Source organism: Adiantum capillus-veneris, chromosome 7, assembly GCF_014529385.1.
Source record: "Adiantum capillus-veneris isolate H3 chromosome 7, ASM1452938v2, whole genome shotgun sequence".
Classification (NCBI taxonomy): Eukaryota; Viridiplantae; Streptophyta; class Polypodiopsida; order Polypodiales; family Pteridaceae; genus Adiantum; species Adiantum capillus-veneris.
This window is the reverse complement of record NC_140937.1, coordinates 77,320,711-77,342,810: the sequence shown is the minus strand read 5'-3', so window position 1 is coordinate 77,342,810 and position 22,100 is coordinate 77,320,711. Positions and strand designations below refer to the sequence as shown.

At 42.8% G+C, this 22,100-nt stretch overlaps 1 protein-coding gene across 3 annotated transcripts in view; it reads right to left on the bottom strand.

Annotated features, from left to right (window-relative positions):
* Nucleotides 1–1,233: 1,233 nt before the first annotated feature.
* Nucleotides 1,234–22,100, bottom strand: part of NMNAT (nicotinate/nicotinamide mononucleotide adenyltransferase) — a 58,878-nt gene continuing 38,011 nt past the window's right edge. For 2 of the 3 annotated variants that reach the window (XM_086516100.1, XM_086516101.1), the window contains 8 exons: nucleotides 7,604–7,686; nucleotides 7,390–7,475; nucleotides 2,962–3,045; nucleotides 2,798–2,879; nucleotides 2,611–2,690; nucleotides 2,425–2,526; nucleotides 2,225–2,280; nucleotides 1,234–1,683 (listed from right to left, as the gene is read on the bottom strand). In XM_086516100.1, coding sequence (XP_086372226.1) covers nucleotides 1,572–1,683; nucleotides 2,225–2,280; nucleotides 2,425–2,526; nucleotides 2,611–2,690; nucleotides 2,798–2,879; nucleotides 2,962–3,045; nucleotides 7,390–7,475; nucleotides 7,604–7,686 — 685 coding nt within the window. In that variant the 3' untranslated portion in view covers nucleotides 1,234–1,571. Of the gene's footprint in view, nucleotides 1,684–2,224; nucleotides 2,281–2,420; nucleotides 2,527–2,610; nucleotides 2,691–2,797; nucleotides 2,880–2,961; nucleotides 3,046–7,389; nucleotides 7,476–7,603; nucleotides 7,687–22,100 lie in introns of all 3 variants that reach the window. The other variant, XM_086516102.1, reaches the window with a different exon arrangement.

The window sequence follows — 22,100 nt, the reverse complement described above, 5'->3', positions numbered from 1 at the left end:
TCCTCTTGACAGCCTGCCAATGCTTAGACCCTGGGCTATGCATAAATTTGTTGACCTATGAGACTGCAAACTGAATATCTAGCCTCATGTTGCATACATAAATGAGACAGCCACAACAACAGTTTGATAAAGAGTGACATCAGCAGGATCGTCAGCATCATGTAGACTCAACTTCAAACCTGTTTCCATAGGAGTGGCAATAGGTTTGCAAACCTCAAGTCCAAACTTACATAGCAATGTCTCTATGTAACTTTTGTGACACAAGGCAATACCACCATCACACTGCTTAAATTGTATACCCAAGTAATGATGCAACAACCCCAAATCTAAAGTAGCATTCAAATCAGTCTTAAATTCAGCAATATGTCTCTCATTTGGCCCAATGATCAACAAATCATCGACATAAAGAACCCTTTACATACAATGTGCTTTCTGTTGGACTGTTACGAAAGCCTCGTTTAACCAAATGAATGTCAACTTTCTCATACCAAGCACGAGGAGATTGCTTCAACCCATAAAAAGACTTCTTACATTTGCACACTTTGTCCTCTTGTCTTTTTATGACAAAACCGCGAGGCTGCGTTACATAAACTTCCTCAAATATGTCACCATTCAAGAAAGCAATAACAATGTTCATACAATATTTCATAGGAAACAATTCAATTGCTCCTTGAGATCTTCGATCAACGTACATAATACTGATGGAATCACCCTCATTCATAGGCAGGCTCTCTCTCAACACATGCCTCATTTTTCAATATACAATTTCCATTTGATAAAAGTAAGGCATGATACTAATGTCTAACATCCTACTACTTTTGTTGCTTTAACTATGCAACCAAAAGTACAAAGACTTTACTAATTTTTCCACAACGGTAGCAAAAAATGCTTGCATATAAATTTGTTCTTTGACAAAGGAAAGACCGGGTTTTCTAAGGTACACTATGCCCTGTGCACGTAACAAGCATACTTCACATGAAAGCTACAAGCTTATAGATGTGATTTTTCAATTAATGAAGTTGCTTCAGTCTTTACAATGGTGTGTGGACTAGCAACAAGTCACAAAAATCACAAACACTTAAAACTTTATGGACCAAAAGTGCTTTTAAGTAGCTCAAGAATTTCTCTAACTTCAAAAGAATCAAATGTTAACTCCCTTCTTGACTTGTTTCGGCGACAGAGGGTTGCAAGATGATATTCACATGGGTTTTGAACTCTTGAACAAACAGCAGCAAGGCTCTAAGCAGCTATAGGCATCTTTAAATATCCTCTGTTTAGGGTTAGGGTTTACAGTTTATTCCCCACAAGACAAATGGGGCTACAGAGAGGAGACCTTATCCTTATCTCAATACCTATTGTAACCACTTCAGGAGTGGGTGTTTGGCGCGTTGAAATTAAGGAAGTTCGTTTTTACTTTTATCAACTACAAAATACACAAAAACAAACACAACAAACACCAGATTTATAATACACGCAACTTCCTCTCAACCATGGATACAAGTTAAAAGGTTCCATGTTGTGCATGGGCATGGGTCTTTCGTTGAGCATCAAATGAGGAAGGCAACCCGGTATCAAGAAGACTTCGATCTTTGAGGTACATTGTACAAACCATGAGATGTAATGTAATCTATAACACATGTTGGAGTCAAGTCATCCACAGGTAGGAGTTTCGATAGGTTTTCCCTGTACAAAGAAGCATGGTCAAAAAACTGTCAACAAATTCAAAATAAAAGATGTGACCTATCTGAGTATCTAATTCAGTCTATGAATTGCTCTCATGGGGATCCTCTATTAAGAACCCCCTCTATATGGCGTGCATTTGTAGGGTACTTAAGAAACCCCTCTATTAAATTGTGGACATAAACAGATTGAACCCTCTTTTTTTATGAATTAACGGATTTTCTTTAAAAAAAACCCTCTTGGTATGTATCTCTATTAAATTGCTTAAATTCTCAAAAATAGAAAACCCCTCCTATGCAGGCATACATTCAAGAAAGCTGACCTTCCATTTCTCTAAGCATGATTCAAATGTACATGTGTAAGACCTCCAAGAGGCAAATAGATGTAAATATGCAATGTCCTTTTTGGCTCAGCAACAAAGCCAAGATTTTATCATCAGGAGGTGCTTCACATTTCAGTCACAAATGATGTAGCAAATTTTATACCTTCAATTGCCAAAATAAACTTGCACCCAATAAATCTTCGTTAGAATGAGTGGATTTACCTGACCCTAGTAGAGCTGATTTCGCTCTCAAAATTATCAACAACAATGATGTTCTCCTGTACCATTCAGAAGAGTAATATTATCAACAAACGGGAAATTGTAAACCCTATATGTCAAACAAGCAACCTGATTATTGCACCAAACATAGATGAACCTAAATAGTTTTGTTATAATTATTTCCTTTGCTGAGTATTACCCACTTGGTGTTTTGCCAACAGCTCACAATTTTGAATCAAATTCCGCAGGTTTCTTCCTCCTCTATGTAGACAAACGAGGCCGTAGTCTCGGCAAATTTTCTCTACCTAAAATAAAAAGTGATTAGCACCAGACCCCTAGCAAAACCAGGACAACAAAATAAAATGTCCCAAGCTGTATATTGTGCTTACGTGATCAGGGAGCCAAACCCCAGGTATTGTGAATGATTCGAGTAAATCAGCACCACATAGTAAGAACACTCGCATGGATCCTTTACGAATGGGCAGTAACATAACAAACAAGCATTTCGAACATTGATATCCCATAGTTCTGGAATCTCAACCGCAGATTTCACAGTAAAGTTAAAACTGCGTTTACCAAAGTTACTAGCAATATGCTGTAATGCACCAGTCACTCGAGCTAACACCTTCAAAGTCCGTTGGTAGGTTGTCTGTAAGGCCTACATAAGCTTCACCCTTACAAACCAGTCATATTTGAAACATTCAATTAACCTACTCATCCAGACAAGCAAGACTCAATACCTCCCAAGGATCCACCATGATGAACGATGATCCCTCGGCTACAAGTTGACACATTCGGATTCTATGTTCTGCAGAAATCAACCCCTATGGAGTTCACAGTCATCAATGTTGAGTAAATGCAAGTAAGACAGATTAGGACTTTTGCCTTAAAGAACCACACTAACAGCATATATTTTTAGGAGTAAAGGAGTGAAAGGAGTAATTTTAGAAGCTAACATGTAGGAAAAAGTGTCCCAAGTCTATCAAGAAGTTGTAGTACTCCCTCCTCAACTCTCCTACTCTCTCCTACTCTCAACAAGAGACTCATCGAGAGGGTCATAAGTCCCACACTACCTTTCCAATTATAGTTGATCAGACATTGTATCTCTCCAAGTAGGTTCTAAGAAGTACAACGCTTGGAAGAAAAATTGTATTGGGTGCACCAATTGTACCATCATGTAACATTAGCGGATGGATACTCCTTGTAAGAGCTAGCATAAGGCTTTTCAATCAACACAACCCACAGCTAAATCAGTCTCTGATGATCCTTCTAAAACCAGCCAAGAAATGTGACAAATCCAAGGAGTCTCTAAGATAGTGCAGCACATCTTGGTCACTCCCTTGGCAGTTGTGTTAACTACCCAGCTGCTAACCCATAGGCAATTTCCATTTTTACGAGGTAATCTTCTTAGGAGCGTTATAACTCCTCAACCTTTTTGACTATTAATGTGCACACTTGTAGGCAACTTCATTGTGTGCTGGAGCAACAGTGTAGAATCTTGCTCAGCACAAATAAATGCCAGTCAACAGGGTAAAGCCGACATTTGCCATTTGCTAGCTGTTCTCCACACCCACACCTCCACTCCCACCCCACACGCGCACACACACAAATGTATTTATCAATAAATATGTAAATATACATATATACATAAATACATACGTATGTGTGTGTGCATCACACATATATGATGCGCACACACATACATATATACATGACACATACGTATAAACATACATGCACACATACATTTAAACATACATGCATACATGTGCGTGTGTGCATGCGCATGCAAGAATTATCCAAAGTATCATGATGACATCTCTACAATTATATTTACCCTTGTTGTACTGGCCTTGACATTGTCTCGTGTCACTCATGCCATTGATTTTGTCTCATTTGTGGCGTACTCATGCTCACCAAAAAGGCCTGCATTTGATGTCCATGGAGAAACTTTGCACTCCCAAGCGCTTTAGTGGGCTCAATATTTTGGACATGTGCCGGCATGTTCTTGCCCGGAAGGTTATGTTGTTACCGACTCTTGTGCAACAAGCTCAGTCGTGGGCTATTATGTTTGCCTCCTTGTGTCGGCATGTTGTTACTTCCTCCTTTGGCCATTGGCAGCTAGCCGTTTGAGAGGTTGTGTTTGGCAAGATGGAGCGGCGTATTCCTGGATTCCCTATCGCCTCCAGCCTTATTGTTGATTGGAAAGAAGTTACAGTGCATTTATCATGGCAAGGTCGACAGCAGAAAGACGGGAACTTGACTAGATTAGAGAGTCTTCATTGGAGTTGGATGTTCTCTCTTACGTTGGTCGGCCGCTCGCCTTGCCAGGCCTACTTTCTCTCTTGTCGTGGCCTTCGAGTGGTTTGTGATGTAGTTGATGATACGGGCTACACTTTCCAGTTTCCCTTTGTTGATCGTCGGTTTGGATTGGGACTGCATTAGCGTCAGTTTTGGAAAGAGTTGCAACACATGCTCGCTGACTTTTTGCTTGTTCCGCATCTGCTGCTTGGGGTTCGCATGTCTGATTGGTGTTTGCGGGACAAACCCTTTGACACTATGTCAGCCAGTAAGATCTATGCTATTCTTCTGCCTCAACCTTGGATTGATGATCATTGTAATGCCCTATGGTCCATGCACAAGCCTTACATTTGGTAGAAAAAAGCGTTTTCTGCCCTTTGGAAGAGTCATTTTCCTTTGAAGGAACGATTGTTTCTTTGGCGATGCTTACTTGGAGTTCTTCCAGTGGGTTCTTTTCTCAATGCGCGTTATATCTGCTCCTCCCGCTGTGTTCATTGCTTGGCTCCAAAGGAGACTATTAGCAACCTCCTTTGGATTGCTGCATTACTAGAGAATTTCTTCATGGCATAGCAGCTGGCATGCGGCTCTGATTCCCCTCGATGGTTTTCCATCAAAGGTTTTGGGCATTCGGCATTCTCCCGCCACCCGCTCAACCATTTGCAGCTTTCTTATGTGGGTCAGATTTTGGGCCTATTGGACATTGTGGCGTCAATGTAACAGCTGCATGTTCTCTCGTGCCGATGCAAATCCACTTCAATTTTTCAAGATTTCCCTTCAGCAATCCTTACGTTTTACCTGGGAAGTGGGTGATATCACTTCAGACATGCATCAGCTTGCCTATGAATGTTTTTAGCCCTTTTTCGCGGATGAACACTTCAATGTTTACGCCTTTGAATTTGCCGTTTTCTATGGGTTTTCCTCGCCTTGAGGTTTCCCACTTGTAAATTAATCCCAAAGATTTACAAAAAAGTGTGTGCACTCGCGTGCGTGTGTGTGTGTGTGTGTGTGTGTGTGTGTGTGTGTGTGTGTGTGTGTGTGTGTGTGTGTGTGTGTGTGTGTGTGTGTGTGTGTGTGTGTGTGTGTGTGTGTGAGAGAGAGAGAGAGAGAGAGAGAGAGAGAGGTGTAAAATAAGTGGGTACCTATACATATGGAGAGAACTCCTCTGTATAGGGTTCTACAGTTCCATGACGGTTGGCCCCTGCATTTACAATTGACGCAAAGTGATGGACCCTTTATCAGTGGATGCTATGTCCCTCATCAAGAAATGTCTGCACGAAGATTTTCAGGATGCTTGTAGGGCCTAGGAAGGCTAGAACCTAAGAAAGAAGTCCTCATTCCAGTTCAACAACTGATGGATCATGTCGCTCAATATGCACTAAATGCGGTTATACTTGGCTTTCATGGCAAAAAGCCTACGGCACAGGATGTGGGACAATGGGTCGATTTCTTGCTTAAGCGTCAAGTGGTTCATGTAGTTTATTTCGAGGCCCGAGAATTCTATGTGGTCTAGTTGGCAGACAGTGAGGCCAGAGATGCCCTGCTTGAAATGTCATCGTTGTTCTATAACACACAAATGACACATGTATTGCCATGGGCTCTTAGCAAGGATTATCAGAGTCTCATTCAACATAAATGCCCGGTATGGGTGGAGGTGGTGGATTTTCCCCCCATGTTGCGTCACTTTCTTCCGCTGTTGGCTGCTTAGTTGGGAAAAGTGGTTTGCCCCTCCCAGGTTGGATGCGAATACCAATAGATTTTGCATCTTGTGGGATACAGATATCCCTACGCTAGCAAGTATAACGATCAACTCAAGTGACTCCTTGGTAGGGAAACAACCCTTTCAGTTGAAATGGGGAAAGATTGCCAACTCATGGTTTTGTTGTGGTAAATTCAATCATATGCAATCAGAATGTCCGGAGCCGCACCTCCAACCTCCTTCAGCTTTCGGATTGGAATCCTGCTCGTATTAGGTTGGACTGCATGTCGCCTCGACTGGGTCAGTTTATGCTTTGCTGCAGTTTGATGCATGGATCATGTCTCAAGGAAATCAGTTGTGGTCACTCTCCAAGTCTCAGTATGAGACTATGACCCATTTTCTTTGGGATTGCTGTTGCTCTTGAACTTTCATCAGACAAGTGTCCTCTGCTCTGCGCCTTCGTTTCCCCTTCAGCATCTTTCACAGACGGTTCTGGATTTTTGAAGTCCTCCAACCGCCACAGCCTCCGTTTGAGGTCTTCTTCAGCTAGGTCAGATTTGGGGTTATGTGGACCATACGGCACCAACGTAACTCTCAAATGTTTCATGCCCTGGAAATTGACCCTTTCCCTTACTTCAAATTTTTTCTTGGACAAGCTTTACACTTTGCTCATGATGTGGGAAACATCTCTCTTGAAGCTTATAGAATTTACTTTGCTTGTTTCTAGTTTTCAGAGCCTTTTGGGGCTTCATCTTTTGTACCTCTTATTTACTATGGGTTTTCCTCGCTTTGAGGTTTCCCACTTGTAAATTCAATCAAGATTTACCCCAAAAACAAAATGTGTGTGTGTGTATGTGTGTGTGTGTGTGTGTTTTATATGGAGGTTGCACATTTCATAAGTTTCACCTAAATGTTCTGCAAGTTTCGCAGTTCGGTTGTTCAAACTTGGTAGGGATACAAAAGCTCCTCTGCCAACACATTACCAGAACAGCAGCTCGCTAATTCAGCATTCAAAATTTTTAGGCACAGCCAAAGAGATTTTGAAGTAGCTTAATATCGCGTTTGTTTTGGTGAAGACCAGGGTGAGACAACTATCTATCCTGGCAGCTATATGTACAATAAGGGACGCGCTACTTTCAAAACCACAAGCTTTGATAGTAAATAGACTTACTTGTTTAACATATGCACTATTTGCAGGAGACATATACCCACCCATGACATGGTAGCCATGTGCTAAAAGAGCTTCTCGCCCTGACTCTGCAAAAAGACAATGTCCTATTAGCTGAGAGCCTTTTTCCATATAGAAACTACAATCACCTAGCATCAACTAGGGGCTTTAATCCTAGCGCACTCTGTGATATTATATTGTGGGTTTCTTTACTTACCAAACATATGCAAATGCATGTATGTTGGGGGATTGAAGCTTCCCGCAGCAACTAGGACAGCGAGATTTAGATTTTTGGCATTACTGTGTCAGACAAAAAAACAAATAAGATTGAAAACATAAGTTTGTGAGTGCAAGATTGAATAAAACAATCTTTGCTTTTGAGAAGTTTCAAGGAATAAACACAAGTAAAAAACAAATTTTTTTGCATCATGCAGAGTATCAAATACAACAAAACAGGTGTGTTATGCTAGTGAAGACTATGCTCCCCAGTGAAGAAAGATCGACCTTTTAGCATAACTCAGCCTTGTCTGAGCTGCACTAGATACTAGAAGGCTCAAACCGCCCCTGCACACAACGTTAGTCGACCCTAGAGGAGGCAGAAGCACCGAGCCTTCCATATAAACCAGAGACCAAGACAGCTTATCAGCTTCCAAGACCTCTCTCCTGAATCCATGTCGCTTTGACAATTCAGGCACACGGCATTGCTGAGGCCGCAGTGCCTATAATTGGCTATCCTACTCCATCTCAAGCCAACTATAGGCCGAGTGCCCATAGTTGGCTGTCTTGCTCTCTCCCCGCCGCCCTCACCCCCCAACCAAAAAAAAAAAGTCCCCATGAAAATGATGTCTAGGAGATACAAAGACCATCATAAATAGAATCTTGAGCAAGAACTGCAGCACCTGCAAGCAGTCCCATCTGCAATGTGTCATCGGAGTCTCCATTGGATATCCACACCCCAAATCCCATTGTGGCCCCTCTATGTGCGACCAGCCACTGAAACACAGAAATCTTGCAACACTAACAATTGGTCCAAAATCGTGTCTAGAAGTCAATAAGAAGGTCCTCAAGGTCCTCAATGATGTTAAAGTTATAGCATCTCAAGTGAATAGCCGAATGTGATCCCAATACTGATTTTGGCATTAGGTATTTATTTTACTTATTTATCAAAGTCATGGGTAGGAAAATTTGTTGAAGGGAGGGAGTATACAATCACACCTAGCCCCCATTGTATAATCACTAATTCATTGCCTAGTTGGTTGGTTCAATAGTCTCTCTCTCTCTCTCTCTCTCTCTCTCTCTCTCTCTCTCTCTCTCTCATGCATTCTCTCCTTTGTCTCTACGCTTCCGCATCGTCGACTTTGACATGGTATCAAAGCTCAAGGCTCGTTGATCATGGAGAGCGTTGGCACGAAGAAAAGGAAAAGAAGAAGCTGGGCATCACAATCAAGATCTTTGGGCAGCCGTGTTCTAAAACGCACGCAAAGTAGCTACATAGCTTAGCGAGGAGGACAATTTGGCGTTTTCCCCTCATAGCATTGTCCTTTGCGTTTTGAACCCATGGTGCATAGGAGTTCGACTAGCAATAGTTGTGCATTTTGAGCCACAAGTAGTGGGCCCGAACCTTGTGAGTTTTGAGATGCCAGCAAGAGAGGTCATTGCTTTGGAGCTACTTTTTGGCAGCGTTTTGAGAGACATCCAGTGGCAGTGTTTTCGACAAGCATTTTGAAATGCTAACTTCAAGGGAGGCTCCAGCAATGACAGAGCTCATGCAAGCATTTTGAAATGCCTTACTACATAGCCACGACTTTGGAGGGCCTTGACAACATCTTGCATTCTAAGACGACCATCCCCTTGGAGTCCCTTTTGCTTGTCCCCAACCACCGGCATTTTGAAACACCTTGTCCTTGGAAGGCTTGTGAATGAGGACCCCTTCGAAACGATATAGCCCTTGGGGCTTGGGAGCCACAAGCTTGGTAGCCTGAGTGTTTGAATGTCACCAGGAGGTGTATTTTTCTTGTTGCCTTCTGTAAATAAGTACTAAATATTTTTATTTATTTTATTTTTACTTGTTTTTCCCGGAACCCTTGAAAAGGTGCAAGTGGACATTGCATGGCCAGTGTGAAACGGCTGCGGCCGAACAAGTTTCTCACATTGGGAGTCTAGGTCGGTCAGTCTGGGACTAGTCGGGCCAGTTAGCACTGAATTCTGATGAGTATGGAAGCCTGTGTGCGCCAAAAGAAGTCTGGGCCACTCGGAAAGTCACAACTTTATAAGTGAGTGGGAACTAGGGAATTAACTCAAAGGGGCAAATTGGACACTTGGCAGGAGGAGAGCAGACTGCAGGACACCTCAGCAAGAGGAGGCGCCCATTTGCGCAAACTCAACAAACAATAAGTACTATTCCCATTCGGATTGTTTTTCTGAAACATAACACTTGAGAAGGTCTAAAACAGTGGCATTAGCGATTTCGCTTTGACCATCTGTTTGAGGATGATAAGCTGATGAAAAATCAAGCTTAGTTTCCAAATTCTCGAACAGTGCTTGCCAAAATAGACTAGTCATGCGAGGATCTCTATCGCTGACAATAGTCTTTGGCAATCCATGATGTTTAAAAATCTGAGCTAGAATAGCCATGTGATCAGCTTTGATCGTCTTCTTAACTGGAAGGAAATCTGCTTGCTTACTGAATCTGTCTACTATAGTCCAGATTGCATCATTTTCATTCTTGGATCTAGGAAGATCCGTAATAAAATCCATGGCAATACTTTCCCATGGCGTGTTAGGCACACGGAGTGGCTGAAGCTTGCCATAAACTCTATGTCTGTCATATTTCACTTTTTGGCATACTAAACACTCACATACATATTTTTCAATGCCCGCCCGAAGTGTTGGCCAAAAGAAATATCTTTCGAGAGAACTAATGGTAGCAACAATTCCCCAATGCCCGACATAGAGAGAATTATGTGCTTCATCCATCGCCTTCTGTCTTAAGGGTTGAGCTATGCATATTGCTTGTTGATGATATAGTGTATTATCCCTAATGGAATAAGGTGGCCTTGAATGACCAGCTTGAAGATTTGCCTAGATTGTAGCGAAGTCTGGATCTTGAGGATACATCTCACTAAGAGATTCTAGTTCCTCATGATAAATAGTTGTCATTGCATTGATCTTTGGACGCCTAGAGAGGCATCTGCAACCGCATTCTTTGTTCCAGAAGTGTGTAAAACCTGAAAATGGAACATTGAAAGAAAGTTGGCCCAGCTTATCTGCTTTTCTGATAACTTTCTTTGTGTGAGAAAGTAGCGAAGACTGACATTCTGTCTTGATTATAAAGTTAGCTCCTAAAAGATAATGTTTCCAAATGGAGAGAGCATGAATTACTGCCATTAGCTCTTTCTCATAAATGGAAGCATGCAACTCTGCATCTTTAAGGCACCGACTTTCGTAGGCTATGGCGTGACCCTCTTGGTTCAAAACTGCTCCTACACAATCTCCAGATGCATCGCAGTACGCCTCGAAAGGTTTGCGAAGATCAGGGACAGTGAGAACAGGTCCATGGCTGAGTAGATGTTTAAGCTTTTCAAAAGCTTGTTTTTGTCCAGGTCCCCAATGGAATGGAATCCGCTTCTTCGTCAAATCATGGAGATGACCCGCTATGGCGGCAAAGGCTCGAATAGAACAGAGGCCGAGAAAACTTCGTACGTCATGTACTGTAATTGAAGTAGGGCATTCTATAACTGCTTGAATCTTATCAAGGTCCATTCTCACCTGGTTGTGAGATACTATATGGCCCAAATAGTGAATTTCTTTTAGAAAGAACTCACTCTTCTTAGCATTCACAAATAATTTGTGTTTACGTAATGCGAGATGCTTGTAGTGTTCTTCTTCCATCTCTGAGAAGATTAAGACGTCATCGAAGACTCCTATAAATCTTCTATATGAGTGGAAGATTCTATCCATCATTCTGTTGAATGTTGCCGGTGCATTAATGAGTTCAAAAGGCATCACTAAGAATTCATACAACCCAAAGGTTGTTCTAAATGAAGTCTTATGCACATCCTAAGGAGCAATGCGGATTTGATGATATCCTCTCTTCAAGTCTATACGACTGAAGACACTTGCGCCTTGTAACTTATCAAGAATTTCATCAATCCGAGGGATTAGAAATTGATTCTTGATTGTGATCTTGTTTAGAGATCTATAATCTATGCATATGCGGAATGTGTCATCCTTTTTCTGTACTAACAAAAGACAGGTGAACAATATGGAGAAGTACTAGGCCTTATTAGACCCTTCTCCAAAAGTTCATTGACTTACTTAAGGACTTCCTCTTGCTGCATTAGACTAACTCAATAAGAGGACTGATTTGTTGGGTTAAAGGCCTAAATAACCCCTTTTTGTACATTTTTTTACTTTGTCCAGATTCATATTGAACCTGAACACATTTTTTCAAAGTCACTTATAATAAAAGTGGGAAAACCCAAAACTCACTTATTGAGTTTTTCCCAAAAACGTGAGCTCTCTCTCTCTCCCTGCTTCGATCCCTAGCGCTTTCTCTCTGCTGCACTCCGCCTCCTGCTTCTTGGCACTACATCGCGACGCGCAACCGGTACCTTCTGCTTCGCGCTTTCAACCGGTATCAGAGTCCTAGGGTTTTAAAACAGTCCCGCGCAATCTGCTGGACAGCGAGTTAAACTTGCTCTCCAACAATCAATTTCGCTTCCATCACGAAGCCCCTTGCTTCCGGAGTCGAAAAGGTCACCAATGCTGCCAAAACAGCCCAAAACAGGCTGTTTTTAGGTCAAAACAGGTGATTTACAGATTATAACAGGTCAAAACAGCAATACGCAGGTGTACCAAGGTTGTGGGATCACATGTATTGATGTTTGTCGCAACAAATTGAGTGAAAAGCTGAGTACAGGTGCTTGAAATTGCCTTCTTATTCAACCTGTCCCACTCTTCATCAGACAAAACTGGCGGCTTATTCTCTTTCAATGCATCTTCACAATCCTTTAAGAAAAGGATACCTTGCATGTGTTCTTGCTAGAGGTCGAAGCCTTGACCATCGAACCGTTTGATTTCCATTAAACTTTTAGTATCAGATGCGGAAGAGGAAGGAGGTATTTTAATTCAACCACAAGTGTGTATACAAGAGAGATATGGCCTACATCAAAATGGCTATCAATGATGACATTTTGACGGACATCAAGCATTTGGACTCTGCTTATGCAATATGGCAAAAGCTAAAGTCCAATTATGAAAACACGACGCCTGTGAACCAAGTGCATTTGATGTAAAAGTTTGTGAATATGCAGCTTGATGACTCGAAGTCAGCTTCTAAGCATTTGAGTGCTTTTACAGGTGTGTTGAGTCAGTTGCAGGACAGTGGGCTTCAGCAATTCAATGATAAGCTGAAAGCTATTTTCTTGCTTATGACATTGCCAGATACTTGGGAAACCTTGGTTGTCTCTTTGAGCAACAGTCCCACCCTCACGTATGACGGTGTGAGAGGGTCTATTCTCAATGAAGAGATTAGACGCAAGTCTAGTGGGGAAGGTGGCAGTTCTGCCTACAATGCAAAAGGTAGAAATCAAAAGCGTGATGCGGGCAACAAGACTCAAAATAGAAGTAAGAGCAAGACAAAGGATAAGGATGTCACTTGTTATCAATGTGGCAGAAAGGGTCACAAGAAATCCGATTGCAGGTATTTCAAGAAAGAGCAGGAAAGGAAGAAGGAAACGCAAGATAAGAAGAAGAAAGGGGAAAAATCAGCAAGTGATTCCTCCAGGGATGCTGAGAATGCAAATGTATCCTTTAGTGTGGTCATTGAGGAGTTGTCAGACGTTGAGGAAATCTTGGTTGCGGCTTCATGCCCCTCAGATTTGGTGATAGCTAATGCAGAAGACATGCTTATCTCGAAGAAAGATGTCATTGATGCATTGCTCAGTGCTAATGATGGCCTATCCCAGTCATGGATAGTGGATTCCGGTGCTTCATTCCATGTGACTCTATCTTTGGAGTGTTTTGCTACATATGTTGTAGGCAATTATGGCAAGGTGTACCTTGGTGATAATTTTGCTTGCAATATTGAGGGAATGGGTACTATGCGTTTGGCTCTTAACAATGGTCAAGAGCTTGTGTTGAATAATGTCAGGTTTGTACCAAGCATTAAGAAAAGTTTGCTATCTATTGGCCAGTTAGATGCACATGGTTATACTACCATCTTTGCTGGGGATTCATGGAAGTTGCTTAAGGGCTCTATGCTTGTTGCAAAAGGGTCTAAAAGAGGTACTTTGTACTATCTTCAATGCAAAGCTTTGCCTGGCAAGTTTCTTGTTGTTGCTGAAGTTGCTTCACACATAAGAGACTTGGCCATATGAGCCAAAAGGGTATTGATGTGCTTTCCTCTCTGAAGAGGGTTGAAGTAAAAGGCAAAAACTTGGATTTTTGTAACGATTGTCTTTATGGAAAGCAAAAGAAATCTTCTTATTACTCTGGTGTCTCTCGCAAAGCTAATCCTCTTGGTCTTATTCACTCCGATGTATGCAATATGCATGTTAAGTCTTTTGGTGGTGCATTGTATTTTGTTACATTCATTGATGACTGTACTAGGAAAGGATGGGTGTATTTGTTGAAAAGTAAGAGTGAGACTTTTAATGCTTTTAAGAAGTTTCATACTTTTGTCACCATGCAAAACAGTACTAAGCTTAAATATCTCAGATCTGATAATGGAGGAGAGTATGTATCTGCTGAATTTCAGCATTTTTGTGATGAAAATGGGATTAAAAGGGAGTTGACAGACCCTTATGATCCATCTTCTAATGGTGTGGCTGAGAGGCATAATCGTACTTTATGCGAGAGAGTGCATTGCATGTTGTCCACCGCTAATCTTCCCCAAGAGTTTTGGGGGGAGGCGTTGAAAACTGCAGTTCATATTTGCAATCGCTCTCCTAATAGTACGCTGAAAAATGACATTCCAATGGAGGTTTGGTCTAGCAAACCTGCCTCTTATGATCATTTGAGAGTATTTGGCTACAAAGCTTTTGTTCATGTACGCAATGACTTGAGAACAAAGCTTGATATGAAGTTCATTGAAGGAGTCTTTCTAGGTTATGGGGAAGAAGGTGAAATGGGCTATAGAGTGTGGTTACCATAGTTTAGAAAGGTAATACGCAGCCGAGATCTAGTGTTCAATGAGGCAAAATTGCTTAAGAATGCTACAAAATCTGATGCTGACAAGAAAACAATCAGATTTCAGTCTTCAGTGCCACCCATTGATGTTGAAAAAGAGCCTCATGATGCATTACCGCAAGCTGAAATTGATAATCAGCCGGTTAACCTTGAGCTAGAAGCGGTAGGACATGATTTTGATGCTCCTAATGAGGATGGACAGCCACCTGAATTGACTGAAAATGATTTTCGCTGAAAATGAGTTGCCTTATGATGTAGAACTGTTGCCTGAGAATGTAGATCATTGGGTACGTAGATCAACTCGTTTGAGAAGGCAACCGCAGAGATTTAACCCCTCTTTGGATCATGTAATGTTGACAGAGGAGGGTGAACCTCTTACATATAAAGAGGCCAAATCATGTGAGTCAAGCAGTAAGTGGGAGCTTGCGATGCAAGAGGAAATGAAATCCTTGTATACAAATAATACTTGGGATCTTGTGCCATTGTCTAAAGGGAGAAAGGCTCTTCCTAACATATGGGTATACAAGATTAAGATAGTGGATGAAAAACCAAAGTACAAGGCAAGATTGGTTGCAAAAGGATATGCACAGAAAGAAGAAATTGATTTTCAAGAAATCTTTTCTCTTGTTGTAAAGCTTACAACTTTACGCGTCCTTTTTGCTCTCGTTGCGGTGCTTGATTTGGAATTGAATCAAATGGATGTAAAGACAACATTTTTGCATGGTGACATTGAAGAGGACATATACATGAAACAACTTGAAGGTTTTGTAGTTCCTACACGCAAGGAACTTGTATGCAAACTGAAAAGGGCTTTGTATGGTTTGAGACAATCATCACAACAGTGGTATAACTGCCTCAAGGCTTTAACGCAGCCATGCAGATCATTGTTTGTATACGAAAAGGGATGAAGATGGTAGTCCCATTATACTTGTTCTCTATATTGATGACATGTTGCTTGCCGGGAAACATAAGACTAGTCTTGATGCTCTGAAACATAAGCTAAATTCAGCATTTGCTATGAAGAATTTGGGTGATGCAGAGCATATTTTGGGCATGTGTATTAAAAAAGATAGAAAGCTGAAATTGTTGTTTTTATCTCAAGAAAGGTACATTGCAAAAGTACTTGACAGATTTAATATGGCTGATGCTAAGTCTCTTGGGGTACCTTTACCTCCATATACTAAGCTTAGCAAAGCAGATTGCCCAATAACCCCTTTTTATACATTTTTATACTTTGTCCAGGTTCATATTGAATCTGGACACATTTTTTTAAAGTCACTTATAATAAAAGTCGGAAAACCCAAAACTCTCTTATTGAGTTTTCCCCAAAAACGTGAGCTCTAGCCTCTCTCTCTCTCTCCTTGCTTCGATCCCTAGCGCTTCCTCTCTGCTGCACTCCGCCTCCTGCTTCTTGTCTCAATCCTGCACTACATCGCGACGCGCACCTACCTGTACCTTCTGCTTCGCGCCTTCATGATTTAGAGGAGAACTTCTTGGGATCAAATCAATTGTATGATCCTCACGTCGAGAGGGTGGAAGTTCATTTGGAAGTTCATCTGTAAAACAGTCTTCAAAACTTTCTAACTTAATTCTTTTTTGCTCTGAAGAGGAGGAAAGTTGTGAAGAAGACACATCTCTCACTCTCTTGCAAAAATCAAGTACGCTGAAATACACTTTTTCGTTATTTTCTTAAGTGCAGTGTGGTTGGCAATGGGAATTCGCCAATCACCTGCATCCGCTATTACAACATATTGCTTTCCTTTGTGGTTAACAATCAGGGTTTTCTGAACATAATCAGAAATGGGATGCATCTTGTAGTGCCAAGGCATTCCCAAGATGGCATCACATCCTTCGAGTAAAGCTAGTAAGAAAGACTCTTGATCTTTGTAGTTGTCAACCTTTAAATTCAGCTTCCCTATGATTGGAGTAGAACTGGAGTTTTGCCCTTTGAAAGCAGATGCTGCTCGAATAGAAACTCCAAAACGGTTAGGCTGTAAATTTGTCACGTGCACAACTAACCCCATGTGCATGTGGACAAGCTATCTCAGGTCTAGGGTTCACGTTAGCCTAGAAAGTGTTCAGGCACCTTTGTGAGCCTGAGCGCAGGCCGTGCATGTCCAGGCACTTAGAGTCGTTGCATATCCTCTGATTACACAACCATACTACCCAGCATATGCATTGTCCAAGCAGAAGGTCCAAATCCCGGCCAGTTTTGGGACAAAACATTTTACAAGCATTTGGCATTTTTATTATTTATTTTTACCAAATTCCAGGGTCGTGGGGCAGTAGGAGTAACTACTCGACCCAGCTTTCAGCAGGTATATAAGCAGAGAGAGGGCACCCATTCCCAGCAAAAGAGGCAACAGAAGAAGCTCGAGCGACTTGCAGTGCAACTTCTCAGCAAGACCGACAGAAGACCCCTTGGCGTTTTCAACCAACAGAAGCAGCCAGCGTTTTGGGATCCCAGGTCCACTAGCGTTTTCTACAGTAGTTTCTCCCCAGTGTTTCCTCCACCAGCCGATCAGCCTGGCGTTTTCAGTTACAGATAAGGCCTAGCGTTTTGCAGTTTCTCGGCACCAGATCAGCCAGGACAGTTAGAGTTTTCAGATTTCAGCACTTAGCCCTTGCAGATCTAGCCCTTAGCTTCACAGATCTCACCTACCCACAGCAGATCCTCACCGTACCGTCGAGTCAAGCAGCGTTTACAATTTCAGCTCGCTGTTTTCAGATTTCAGCATCTGCGTCTTCAGCGCATCGTCGTCGAGTCATCGTCTCGCCATCCTTATCAACACAGTGTCAGTATTCAGCAGAAAGTCAGTGTTTTTGCAGATTTCAACATTTCAGCCCTAGCGTTTTCAGTTTTCAATCCGTCCTCGTCGGGCTCGCCCTTCCATAAGTAAAAGGAACCCTTGAGCACAGCTCGGAGCACTCATCTTGAGCAATATCAACAATTCACTTCCGCTACACCTTACATTGGTATCAGAGCTTTTTGCAGTGTTCTGTATCACTCAAGAAAAAAACCACATAAAATTTTTTGCTTGTTGCAGTCGCACGTAACCCAAGTCCACTTGGGCGTGTCAATTCCTCATCGTGTTTTGAAAAGTGGCAGGAAACTTAAGAAAGAAGGGCTTGTTCCAGCCTCCCCTTGTTCCTCTTTTCGCTCATTGAGAGCGGACCGTGCACTTAGCGGCCGCCCAATCAACGTGAGGTGGGAAAAAGAAACCTTGGTGTGAGCGCAAGGCCACCAAGGGGTGCACCCGCAAGGAAGAGTCGAGCTCGGGTAAGAGAAGCCTTCTCAAACACCGATTGCAAGCTAAAGAACCTCAAGAACCCAAGTTTCTCAAGAACTTCAATACCCAAGATCTCAGTGTATGGTCATCACCTGAAGCGGAATGGATAATCTGCGTGAAGGTGATGAGAGTGGAGTTGGAGAAGAGAAAGTTTCTACACCAGGAGGATTGTTCCCCGATCCCCCCCATCCCCATCTACGCCACGAATTGCACCAAATCCTATGGAGACTTTGGTCGAGTCGATGATGGAGATGATGCTAGAACAGGAGCTGCAACGTGCCGCATTAGAAGAAAGAAGGGCAGCCATGGAGCGTGAGCGTGAGCGTGAGCAAGCGTGCTCGGTGACCGAAGAACGAAAGGCAGCTATGGGGCTTGAGAGCGAGCAAGCGCGCGAAGCTCAACGCATAGCCGCTGAAGAAAAGCGAGTGGCTTTGGAGTTAGATCGTGAGGCACAGATACACCAACGCATGCAAGAGTTGGTCGTACAGGTACTCAAATCGAAATCCGAGCCAATCAAGGACGTTGGCACCTCATCAAGTAGCACATGTAGAGATGCAGATTCCAACAACCCAGTCACTGAGAAGTTGACGTCCAGTAAGTATGACGATAAGATAGATGCTAATATTATTCATTCTTGGTTGCATCAATTTAATGCTTACTTTGCGATGACTAAGAAAACAGGGAATAGCAAGGTTTTGACAACAGCCATGTATATTGCCAGAGATGCCATTAATTGGTATCAAGCATGGCAAGAGGCACAGTTGGCCGCGCACCTAGAGGAAGCGGAGGAAGACGCGTCCCTTTCCTTCAATTGGTCCAACTTCCAAGACAAGCTCAAGGCGCGGTTCATGCCACCTCAGTACTTAGCGCAGTTGAAAGAAGATTGGCGCAATCTCAAGCAAAATGGTATGCCAGTTATGTCTTTCTCTAACCATGTTTTGCAGCTTGGCACCCAATTACGCAAATCGGATGATGAGCGCAAAGAGGCATTCCTTTTCGAGCCTCTTTGATGTCAAAGTACTCGACCCCGTGGATCTCAACAAGGCGCTAGCGATTTCTCTTGCACAGGAGATGAAGAAAGCCTAAGGAGAACAAGTCTTCTCACTATACCTCTCAGACTCCTCAGAACCCACAGAACGGTAAGAACGGTAAGAATGGTACCTCTTCTAGCCCCTCTTCCTCTAATCCTTTGGAAAAGAACTCTCAAAATGAATCTAAGGGTAAAGCTAAAACACCTGCTAAACCTAAGCTAACCCCGGATGAAAAAGCTGCACAAGGAATTATAGGAGGATACATAACACCAGAAGAACGAATCATTTATGCTAAGGAAGGTCGATGTTATCAATGTCACGTCAAGGGTCATATAAAGAAGGCATGTCCAAAGACAGCACCACCTAAAGAACCCAAAGCACCACAAGCACTTTAGTGAACCAATCTGAGTCTCCACATGTTTTTGACACACACATTGATGAGTCTCTCTTTGAATGTTATGGTCATGTGAAGGGTCAGCGTGTCATATTGTTTGATTCAGGCAATATACATGATGTGATGGTGACTCTCTTGTAGAAAGAGCCCGCTTGGAGATAAGCCAGACAACTCTCGAGGTGTCGGGCTTCGCTCCCGGTATGGACTCTCTCATTACGCAAGAGTGCCTTGATGTGTTATTTACTCTTCAGCAAGCTTCCTTCCGTAGAAAATTTATCGTGTCACCTCTCTCAAGATGTGATATGATTTTGGGCATCATATGGTTTCCTGAGCATAACCCTCTCATTGATTGGGCAGACAATACGCTCAATCTCAATGCCAAAAGTGACTCTCCCATGATCATTCATGGTGAGGAGGGTCTTCATTCTTTACCTCTCATTTCTCATGTGCAAGCAGAGCGTGAATTACGACGAGAAGCACAAGCGGAATTCATCTATGCCTCTCCAGTTACCCAGAGCCTCAAGGCTCCAGACAGGTATTCAGCTTTGTTTACCAAGTATGAGCACCTCTTTTTGCAAGATGTTCTTCTACCCCGTCTCCCTCCTGAGTGGCCGGAGGACCATCGTATCGACTCACGGAGGGGGTGACACCGGCCCGTGGGGCGGTATGCGTTGGCTTTCACCCGAAATTCTTTACTTTAGACGCACACACAAAGCACTTTGCAAAGGGAACCAACGACGGGAATTAACACTTAAGCACACACACGGCTCGGAAGCTAGAATGCTCCGAGAAAACGCCGACAACCTGTAGGCCCCAAAATTGGCGCCCCTTTCGGTATTTCTTTATACTTTGAGAGTATAAATTACAAAGTAGGGAATCCTTTACCTGTATCCCGCTAGATACTACTTGATTTGGCCAAATTTCGACATCATAACAACCCCAAAACTTGCGCAAAATCAATTCCCCTGTTGGATCTCGCTTGCACTGGCGTAAACCCTCTGATTCCTGCCCAAAAACAGTAAATTCAGGTCGTATTTACTGTTTTTGCCCTGTTTGTAGCCCTAGACAGTCCCCAAACTGTTCTCTGCTAGTGGGACACAATTCTCAAGGGTTCTGGCGTCCATATGGCTAAAAAACAATCAATTTTCTGCGCTTACACAGCGCTGAATTTTCACTTGTACGGTGAGGTTATGACCCTCACAGGTGCCTGCTTTGGAGTAGCAGCTAGCTACCCCTGTTCCTGCTCAAGGAGGCTCTTGCCTCAGCACAAAAGCATGAACCCACATAGCTGTACATCAGTCAAATGAAGAGCCCTCTTGTGGGGCATCACATAACTGCACGTAGGGGGGAGAGAGAGCAATGTGTAGCGTGCAGGGCATCACTCCTAGCACCACACTGTACATGGGAGGGAAAGAAAGCACTCCACAGCTCTTAACCTGTGACAAGTTCTCAATGAAGCATGCCCTCAACATAAATCGAGCGCCCCCTCTTCTGCCCTTGACCTGTAAGGAATCTGTGAACAAATAGATGTAACAAGGGGAAGATTTCCACGGCTGCCAAAACCTGCGTATCTCTGAAAACGCAGCAAAACAGCCCTGTAAACACGCATCTGATGCCTTCCAATGCTGAAAATGAGCTCCTTGGCCCTAGGTAAAGTCATGGGAAGCTCAAAAATGGAGAGAAATGGTTGAAAATCAGAGTTATCAGCCTCCAAAACTGCTCCAAAGAGTCAATTACGAGTTGTCTTCTCCCAGACTTGGTAAATTGGCCAAAAAGTGCCACTTGGCACTCATGCATGCAATTTCCCTGCATTGGGCTTCCTGCTTAAAAATCTCTCAACTGGTGCATCAGTTGACTTTGCAGCAGAGTACTTAAATGTTTCCCTTGTCATTCTGATGCTAATGACGCGAACAGATTTCATAGCCCAAAATAGCAGTTCCCCAAATTTTAGGAGATGCTTCCGTTGAGCTCCCACTGGTCATCTGACCATCTATCCTCATTGGGACCGCATCCAAAAGTGCAATGTGGCCCAACTGTCGGGTACTTTCTGTTGGTGATCCCACTTTGACTTTATACCTTTATTGAGTTCACTTCCTAGTATCCACCAACTTGCTAAGTGCGAGGGGGAACCTACATGATCTTGCACTGAGCCTAGACATCCTCTTACTATGGTGAAACTACCATTCACATTGGCCATACAATGTCCGACCATTTGCAACTTCAAAAGAAGGGTCTCGACAATTAAACAAAAATCATTGGAAAGAAACCAACAACTAAGGTTAGCAGTTGCCACGTCCTCGTGACATACCCCCCTGCAATTTCTCTACATTGGGCTTCCTGCTTAAAAATCTCTCAATTGGTGCATCAGTTGACTTTGCAGCAGAGTACTTAAATGTTCCCCTTGTCATTCTGATGCTAATGACGCAAACAGATTTCGTAGCCCAAAATAGTAGTTCCCTAAATTTTAGGAGATGCTTCCGTTGGGCTCCCACTGGTCATCTGACCATCTATCCTCATTGGGACCGCATCCAAAAGTGCAATGTGGCCCAACTGTCGGATACTTTCTGTTGGTGATCCCACCTTGACTTTATGCCTTTATTGAGTTCACTTCCTAGTATCCACCAACTTGCTAAGTGCGACGGGGGAACCTACATGATCTTGCACTGAGCCTAGACATCCTCTTACTATGCAACTTCAAAAGGAGGGTCTCAAAAATTAAACAAAAATCATTGGAAAGAAACCAACAACTAAGGTTAGCAGTTGCCACGTCCTCGTGACATACCCCCCTCTTGAAATCGCAAACGTCCT